General features: G+C 54.3%; 2 protein-coding genes across 2 annotated transcripts; both read left to right on the top strand.

Moving 5' to 3' along the window:
* Positions 1–244: 244 nt before the first annotated feature.
* On the top strand, positions 245–2394 carry CCM_05141 (arrestin domain conatining protein; the record flags this gene model as incomplete). The annotated part of the gene is made up of 4 exons (XM_006670286.1): positions 245–441; positions 960–1125; positions 1210–2097; positions 2152–2394. 4 exons carry the CDS (start codon positions 245–247, stop codon positions 2392–2394), a joined length of 1494 nt encoding a protein of 497 aa, XP_006670349.1.
* Positions 2395–3990: 1596 nt separating this feature from the next.
* On the top strand, positions 3991–5839 carry CCM_05140 (uncharacterized protein; the record flags this gene model as incomplete). The annotated part of the gene is made up of 2 exons (XM_006670285.1): positions 3991–4013; positions 4348–5839. The coding sequence occupies 2 exons, from the start codon at positions 3991–3993 to the stop codon at positions 5837–5839; spliced, it is 1515 nt and encodes a 504-aa protein (XP_006670348.1).
* Between the last annotated feature and the right edge of the window lie 3915 nt (positions 5840–9754).

Raw genomic sequence — 9754 nt, 5'->3', positions numbered from 1 at the left:
AACTCACTCGTAAAACAGTGTAGGCGTTGGACGTTTGCTGGGACTGTTTTCGTGCGACGGGTGTCTGCTGGCGCCGCCAACCGATCGTCGTTGTCGTGCCCTGGCTGTGCCTGGTGTGCAGAAGTTCCCCCCGCCAAACAAGCGTCACGGCGTTTTCATAGGTCCTGCCTAGGTACCTACCTAGGTAGATATAGTTATGCCGTCTTGTTTATCATCTCCCCCGAGCCAACTCTCCCATACACACATGCACATACATACCACGGCCCAGTCGCTGATTTCACACACCGACCCATCCTCCTTCGTTCTATCTCTTGGTGCAAACGAGCCGCACAGCGACTCCGCCAGCAGCCCTGTCCGCTGCGTCAGCCTGAGCTCCAGCTGGACACGCGCTACAAGGCCCGATCCGGAAGCCCTGGACAGCCTGGGCGGCCTACCTAGCTAGCCGTTCGAGACGAAACAAACCCTGGCCGTCTGCGTTTTGCTGAAATATACCGAATAACATAAGAAGAGCGGCTATTTCGCTGGCCTTCTTTTTTTGACAGGTTGGTTGATGTGCTGGAGACCCGGCGGGCTGGCCAAACCCAGCCAACACCATCACAGAGAGAGCGCAGGCGCTAACTACAAGGTACAACTTCGCAGCAGCAACACCACCAGCCTTGACTGTTCCTTCTCCGACGCCGTGCCTTGCGTTGTCCTTTCCGCACCCTATCACAAACTCGGCCCTCTTTCGCTCGTTCACCACTTTCCTCCGCTTCCCGACGTGACCTTCCGCCAGGTCATGATCAAGCGCACTCGAATCTGCTTTCTCTAGCGGCATCCTGCATCTGATCTACCACTCTTCCTTGGCTTCCGGTCAACCCCCCACCACTCCGGTCACGCCCTCCGCAAAGCTCGCAGTCTCCCCGGCCAAAGCCCACCCTCTTGATAACCGGCCGGCCATAATATACATGACCTATCAGCAACGCTGCTCCTGCTCTCCAATACGCGCCGCACACCGCACATCTGCGCTCCGGTCGTGGCGGACGCCTGCATGACACCATGGCGACCGCTCCGGCGAGTGTGAGGGTTTCTGGGCCTCCCAATAGCGGCTTCCTCGTGGGCTATCCCGGAATCTCTGCGACGCTGGTGAGTCAAGCGATGCGCACACGTCCCTTTGCTCGTCCCCTACTCTACTTTACAGTGCTAACCTGGATCCCACCTCGGTGCTAGCCCCGCGTCGAAGGCAAGGTCGAAATTCGTCCTGGCCAGGGCTTCTCTATGCCAGTTCCCGTTTCTCTCGTCCGAATATCATTGCAGCGCCGCGAAACGATCCATCCCGATGCTGATAACCTTGCCAAGCGCCATCTCGGCGCCGCTCGAAAGGAGTCGACCGACGTTGTCGGCAAAGAGGTGCTTCTCTTTCGCTGCTCTTCGGGCAAGGAGGCGGAAAACGTCGTGGCCATGGATCTCCCTTTTGTCCTCTTTATTCCCTTTGGCAGAGGCGGCGAGGAAACAAATCGCCGTATACCGCCCGCCTCGCTGCAGCTCCCCAACAGGACAGCCGAGACCTACTACGAAATCGTCGTCACCGTACAACAAGGCCACAGCAACCAGTTCAAATACGCATTCCCCATGCCCTTGCAACGCTACGACACACTCTCGACATTTGGCATGTACAACAAGCCCGAATCGAAACTCGTCACATCGGATAACCTCGTCCACCTGGGCATCAGCCTACCAAAATGGAGCTACGGGCCAGGCGACCCCATTACCGTTTATATCAAGGTATCCCCCAACCTAGACTGGAGGGCCAAGGCGAAAAAAGTCACAATAGACAAAATTACGCTAGTGGTTGAAGAAGAAATCACTTTCAACCCAGAAGGAGACGAGCCGACCAAGAAGATCAACAAGCTACCTAATAAGCAGGTTCAGGTCGTCAAGGCAAAGATGCCCGAGGCCGGCTATGCCACAAATATCGGCCTCTGTTTCCCGTCCAAGGACTTGCGTGACTCCGACGGAATCATCAAGAGAGGAAAGCCGGCCTTTCCCCAATATGAGCTTTCCACCTTTACAACACAATCGTCACTCTATAAGATTGAATTTTTCCTCAATATCAAGGTACGCAAGCACCGGAAAATGGCGAATACCCGATAACTGACTCAATGTATGCAGGTTCAATTGAGCGGTGCGCGCGACATTGCCATTCGACAGCCCATTGTCATTTGCCCCTTGGACCAGTCAGGTTGCAAAGAGGAAATGGACGCGATTGAGCAGGCGGCCAAGGACGCTTCCCACGTCGACCCCAGCAACCCTATGCTCCCAGCACGCACCATTATTCTGGCCAGTGATCGCGACTCGATCCGTGCACTTGGCCTCTGCACCGTTGGCGGACAAAAGAAGCCGTTTATCGAATAGTCCGGCCGTGCGCACAGGCGCATTTGTTCTCATTAGTCTTTGGAGTCTTTCGTGGTCCAGACAGCGTCCCGTCTCCTTGAAGCGAGTACTTCGTATATATACAGCAAGACACATTTGGCGGCGTTGTGGAAATCTTACGGTCATGGCGAATAGCGTTGGGATTGGGCATCGGGACACGGCGTTTACGGCAAATGTTGTTTCTCTCGAGGAGTTGTATGCTTTATCTAGGCGATTGCGACTGTGTATATAATGTCACTTTAATCAATTGCAAGCAACTACAACTGGTTCCTGCGAGATTCTGGATGCCCCTTCGACATGCTCGGCCTGCCTGCCCAACTAGCACCGGGTTCTTCACCAGTCCGTATTGATGGGCGCTTCTCGTCAGTCTTGGCATCTGAAAAAGGAGCCAGCGGATCAGGAAACGACTCCTCTGGACGTGGTGAAGCGAATACCTGTTGCCAGGAACATTTCATGTCCTGCAAAGTGACGTTTGTATTCCCAAACTGCAAAACAAGGCTCACAATTTGAGGGTGTTGTATTCTGGGGGTTTTTTTGAGTCACTTCCTTGAGTCAAATCCCCCCAAGGCCTTGGCACCCTTTCCTCCCCGAGCCACCTCATTACGTACACCCATTTCGGTGCGTCAAGGTGGCACTGCAGCGTGGCCACCAATTCCAACATGTTCGACATCCTCATATCGACGGCAGAAAAATAGTACAGAACATGTCATAGATCACACCAAAGGCCCCAGTGGTTCTAGGACGACACGGAAGAAGAGCAACGCTGCGAAGAAACCAAAGCTCTCAAAGGCGCAAGCAGCCCCCCACACACGGCTACAGTCAGTCGCATTTGGGTGCTGCAATTACCGAGAGGAACCAAACCCTCAGTCGAGCAGAATTGCGCCAGTCCATGGGCAATGGCTGGCTCAGGACACCATCTGCAGATCGACTGGTAGTTGTTGATGAGCGACGCATAACAGCATGGAATGGTCATTCCAACGAAATGAGGCAGGATGACGGAAAAATAACGGACACAATATGACACGACCACGAAGGAGGTGCACTGATAAAACATTATGGCTATTCAGCAGATTAAAACCCCAATATCTCGCTCGTTGTCAATGTGGCAGCCCATCGCGCGTGTTTAGGGTAGTGATCTATAATACATGATGCACTGAGACTTTGCGAAGGTTTTATGCAAACGTATGTATAACTGCCCGCTCGGAGGTAAGCCAAGAATAATGAAGCAAAGCGAAGCAAGTATTGAATAAGGGAAATCCAATTTGTGACAGTCGTTGGACCATGGCTCAAATGGATTGGCGCCAGAACAGACAAAGTGGTCGACAAATCAACAAGTGATGTAGTAGAGAAAGTCAGAATAAAGATTGTCGACTTATAAAAAAGGGAAAGTAAATATATTATTCGCTTTAATATACCTAGAAGTGGCAAAAGCAGGCAAAAATAGAATTCGTGCGAGCCGTAGGGATCGAACCTACGCGGGCGATGCCCATTGCGGTTTTGGATATTCTATCGTCTCTCCACAGGGGAAACAGACTGTCCTAAACACAACGCCTTAACCACTCGGCCAGACTCGCCAATATGGTGGGGATAGGCCTTATTTGGTACTATACAGGTTAGCCAGTTTTCTGGCGAGGTTTTGGTGGTGTGCCGGTGAGTCCACTTTTCAGGTTTGCCTGATGAGTGATGAGTGACTGCTGAACTTTTATGCTGTGCCATCATCATCTGTACACAACTTCACTGCTCCTTTTCTAGTCAAGCTGTTGGATAAGAGGCTTTTTGAATTCTATCCCAAACCCAGTTTTAATTTTCATCTACGGCGCGACAGGGCGCGGCCCACCGCCGCAAACCCTTTTTACGTTGAATCCCGGAGCCCGCGGTCATATGAACGTGGCCTGGGAACAGCAACAACCCTCAACATCCACAAAAATAAAACAGGCGCGGCGAAATGCCATTCGACGACGACGACAACCCGAATGTCGCTGCGGGACCGCCCAGCGCCGGCGGCGTGGACGGCGCGGCGGCCGCGGAGGAAGCAATGGAGGACGAGATGCCCGACTACAAGCTCTTCATGAGCATGTTTGACAAAAAGGGCGTGTCCAGCAAGACGATCCGCAAGGGCGAAAAGGACTTTGAATCACACGGGACGCGCGCGCAGGACGGGGTGCTCGAGACGAGCCGCCGCGCGCTCGAAGAGGTCCTCAGCTACACGCGCATCCACCGCGGCGACGGCTGGGTGCGCGGATGGTACGTGCCCGACTTTTGGGCGTCGGGGGAGGAGGGCGCGGCGGTCGGCGTGCTGGACCTGCGGCACGACGACGGGCGCCTGATGCTGCGCGAGCGCGTCGTCGTTGTCGAGCACGAGCGCGGCAGCTGGATGAAGGACATTGGCCGGTCCGTGCCCGCGGGCATCAACAGCAGCGAGGCGCAGCGGCCCGGCGTCGGCCGCCTGTGGCTGCTGCCCGAGGAGGCGCTGCACATGGTGGAGCGCGGCACGCTGGACCTCTGGTGGCCGCACAAGGAGCTCGGCGTCCTCCTGCAGGCCGGCACCGGCCCTGACGACTACGACGTCGGCGTGCCGCTCAGCCTCGAGGCCGCGTACTCGCTGCTACTGGGCGAGGACGACGGCGAGCGCGGCAAGGTCTCGCTGCCGCGGTACCAGGTCTTTACGCACCTGAAACGCGGAGGATTTCACGTGCTGCGCGCTCCGGACGAGCAGCGGCAGGCCCCTCCAGACACGAAGCAGACGACGACACACGCGCCGGGCACAACGTTGCTGCACTGGCTGCTCACGCTGGTGGGATGGGGCGGCGAGGCGCGGCCGCAACCACCGGCCAAGCTGCACTCCTTTGGACCGCTCGTCTCGCCGGGCCTCTACCGGGCGTACAAGCCCATCTACGAGCAGCTGAGTCTGCTCCCGCGCCACGTACCACAGCGGTCCACCACCATGACTAGCTCACGGGATGATGAGGCGGCGGCGGCGGCGGCGGCGGCGGCGCAGGACCCGTACAAGGTCTTCTTCCACGTCTGGAAAGCCGGCGGCGCGGCGCCGTTTGCCAAGCGCAACCCGCCGCCGCCGACGTTCCGCATCGCCGTGGCCGACACGGGCCTGCACGGGGTGCCGACGCTGGAGCAGGCGGCGGCGCTGCTGGCGTCGACGCCGCTCGACGACCCGCTGACGGCGAACCCGGCGTGGAAGGGCCCCGGCCGGCTGTACCAGCGGCTCAAGCACGGGCACCGCAACGTGCTGGTCGCGGTGGTGGACCGCGGACTGGTCAACTACATGCGCTTCGGCGAGGGCGCGTTTGGCGAGGAGCGGCTGTATGAGCGGCATGATGTGCGGAGGGACGCGAGCGGCGGCGGGAAACGAGGTGGTGGGAGAGGGAGGGGACGTGGTGGCAGGGGACGCGGTCGAGGACGAGGACGGTGAGGATGCCCTGGATCACTTTTGTATTTTTTGGGGGGGAGGTGCAGGATGGGCCACACGGTTGGCTGTGTAATTGCATTTCTCTCGCATTCTATAGACTTGAAGCCAAAGTACACAAGCACCGCGCTTCGCGGGCCAGCTCTCTTTTTGAAATCTGTTTAGCCTCGTAAGAGGGCTCTACGCCCCGACTCGCCGACAAATAGTATCTAATTCTGTGCCGGACAGCTGGAGTTGTGGGAGCTGTTATGAAGACATGTTTTTACGCCGAGTCGTTGCAGCAAGGAACACAAGTCGTCAGCCCGGTAGTCAAGTGACAGCCTGGGTGGACCACGCGAGGGCCGCATCAGTCAATGAGCAGCATCGGGGGAAAAAATGCGCAGCATACTAATTTGTACATCTCCGGTAGGAGGAACAAGGCCTGTCTGGAGCCTGGTGGGCTGCCTCCACGTTGGACAGGCGAGGCTCGCGATGCAGCCTTGATTCATGGGTGTTTGACAGTGTCACCTCAGTCTGCAGGACGTTTTGTTCTTTTCAGTCTGCATGGAAAGATGTATTTGTTTCGAGTTCTATCTTGCCGTTGTAAATGGCGAGCAGCCGCGTGCTGAATGGGTTGTGCCGTTGATACTTGCTCGTATCGGCTTGTCAATCACTTGCTCGTATCACTACGCATCACCAGGACATTCATTAATATCGTCCGTCCTTGTGGAGAAATATCCATCCTCCAAGTCAAGTTTGGAATTGTTTGTCAGTTCCTGGGCGGTGAGTAATCTTGTCCTCTGCCGCGTGGGTGAAATAAAGGTTGTGCGTTACACATGCAATTCGCCACGCGTGCGCTTCACCAGGCAACAGCGGGTTGTTCAGCGCATCATGGGTCCTGGGCAACGGCACAAAAAAAGGGTGGGTGTATTCTCTACCTGTGCAAAAGTGGAGGTGCGTGTACAGCAATTTGCAACGCCCGAGTTTGAAGTTGGTATTGTTTTCAGCATGTATAGTTGTGGCGGCTTCTGGCCCAGGTTCTCGACGCAGCCTGTTTCTGAGTATTTGGCCCTCGCCTTGCCCAGAAATGGCTCTTGTCGGTTCCGAGGCTGAATATCGGAAAGGAGCCTTGTCAAAAACTCGCTGTCTGCTTTGACTCTGTTCATTTCTTTTTCCAGGTGGTAACTAACTACGGATAGATAAATGCAGTTGCTTCCACGGCGGCAGAAACAGCTTCCTGACCAGGGCTGAGGTCTCACACCAAGTCAGGAGTTCAAGACCTGCAACCCGTTGTCGCACACACGGGACAAAAGCGGACAATGGCCGATCTTGTCCGTGTGCGATGATCCGAGACCTGTTGGCGAGATACTCTGCAGCTGAGAGTGCCCCCCAGCTAATAGTGTCCCTTGCTTCCGTGTTACGCTACTGCGGCAACGTGAATCAATGGTATATTGGGATAGAGATTGGCACAAGCGGTGAAAGGTACGTGGGAGACAATGCAACGGGTGTACGGAATAGTTGGTTCCTATCTTGGATTTGTAGCATGTATCTGCAGCTGGCTGGAGGAGACGGCTGCAGCTGTTGGAGTTGGACAGGGCTGAACTAGAGAACAGCGTACCCGGAGGTTGTCTTTTCGATGTGGCAAATCGGTACTCATGCCGGATACATGACTAGAAAAAAAAAAGGAACTATCAAAAAGAAGAGGAGCGATGATTTTTGTCCGTCGCATTGGCGATGGATGCAGCGAAGCAATAGATGGTGTCTCATAACTATAGCCTGTGGGTGTGGATAACGACCTTGCATAGCTTTCGGGTGGGTGAGCCGTGTTGGCCAGACCCGTGGCAGGTAACAAGGGTGCGGACCTTTGGACGGGAGGAGCTGGCGCGTGCAGGACGCTGAACAGTTTCGTGTCCTGGCTGGCTGTGAGACTGTGCTGGCATGCTTGATACAGAGAGGGTAAACTGTTACAAAGACATGGGCTTCTTTCTCCAAGTAGTTGGGTAAACGAAGACGTTCAGTTTGGCTCATAAACTAATGAGACACTAGGAGATACAAAAGATTACTAGCTGTTGAACAACAAAGTGAGTTGCTAGGCTGGTCCTAATAATAAAGGCCGGATGGTGTCTTGGAGCAAATAGGCCGGCGCGGCCCCCAGTCTGCTCTTCAGCTCCAGCTACGACGCCACCTGTTCAAGTGCATGGCTGACGAGGCTTTCGTTGCGATAGGTCAGATGTTGCTTGGTGCCTGTTTCCGATTTTTGAAGAGGGACTTTTTTTAAACCGTCCACTTTCTCGATATGCGAGTGGTTTCCAGAATGTAGTTTGCGTCGTCGTGACCAATTACAACAACAACAACCTTGACAGGGTTGCAACCACGGGTCGCGGAAGCATCCGGTGACAGGAGCAGCGGCGATATGACCGAGTTTGGATGGGCAACTAAAGTAGGGTTATGGAAACAAGGCAGGCCGGGTGGTTCCTCATGAGGGGAGTTGAACCAGATAGAGTGTAGCGTGGGGGAAAACTGACTTGGGGTGGCAGCTAACATTGCATGGTCTAAGTGCTCGGAGTAACTGGTAAATGGCTTGGGTACACATTATTCAAAGGTAAATGGAGAGAGCAGGCTTAGGCTGCGTGGACCGATCATCGGCCAGATCGTCTGCGGGTAGTGATTGTGCATTTTGCCCCAACTCGTGCGGGAGGGGGGGAGACGCCCATGTCTACCAGGGGAAAGACATGATGCTGCGGGATATGAATGGTTAGTAATACTGTACGGAACCTGGCAACCGGTGTCACCGTAACTCGTACAGACAGCGGTGCTATCAGTACTCGGTACTGGTACATACCTATGTTATCTCTTGACTTTGGGGGCGGGATTCCGTGCTCATTACGTTAACTACTGAGAGAGGCTTGCTATTGCATTTTATTGAAACCCCGGCCAATCAACTTGCGGCGACCCGTCTTGGCTGACAGGGGGTGTTTTTTTTTTTAGCAGTTGATGTTGAGTATAATGTCTTTGCCTTGTCATGGGTTACGTTTTAGCGGGCGAGAAATGGGTGGCTGCTGGTGGGTGTGTTTTGGCGGTGTTGCACGTCTTGGGTACCACCAAGGTGTAAGCTGTGGTTTTTATGCAGGGCAATCAGGTTTCTGATTTTAAATGTAACTAGGGCTCTATTGAGATGAGTAGCGCAGTGCGGCGCATCTCCCGTACGGGAAAGCACATAGTTAGTTACCTAGGTAGTTAGTGCGGATATAAATAATCTGTACGAATTACGGTGTATAGAATGTGGGACAGTATACGGCAACTCTGAGACGTTGATGACAGCACTAACGAAACAGAGTCGTAATAAAAAAAATACCGAGTAAGTGGTGATTTGTACGCACATTCTTTATTCTTTGATAATTACGAATTAGTTTGTGGTCCCCCACGCACGAAACCGGCCCCGCAAGACGATGCTAGTAATACTAGTAATACCCTTCCTTCTAGGCCGTTATTCATGCCCTCCCTCCCGCCGGGCTCTCGCTTGTTGTTTCGTGAATTGTTCCGTCCCAAGTTTTTGTAGGAATTAGCGTCGGCCAATCACTGCTCGCCGTCGGCCTCCAACTTTGTGCACGTACTGTATGGAGAAGTCGGTCCTTGAGAGTTGAACCCACAAAATCAACTACCTCACTTATCTGTACGAATGTAGTTACTTGCGCAACTCAGTTTATTAGTTGATGTTATTCACAACACCCGAGGGACCGCACAAGCTGGAAGATGGGGGGTCTCGTTTGCGGGACAATAGTCGGGACCCTCTGAAGAGTTGACCGAATCTTGCCGCCGGCCAGCCGTCAGGGGAAGCAACTCGGTCTGAATAATTTCCGTTGCCCGTCTTTTGTTTCGTATCGCAAGTACCAATGATTTGTACTTGGCTTGGTTGGCCTTTTTGCATTGCTGGCAGCCCCC

The sequence above is a fragment of the Cordyceps militaris genome (genome assembly GCF_000225605.1).
Source record: "Cordyceps militaris CM01 unplaced genomic scaffold CCM_S00004, whole genome shotgun sequence".
Lineage (NCBI taxonomy): Eukaryota > Fungi > Ascomycota > Sordariomycetes > Hypocreales > Cordycipitaceae > Cordyceps > Cordyceps militaris.
This window is presented reverse-complemented; position numbering and strand designations above follow the sequence as displayed.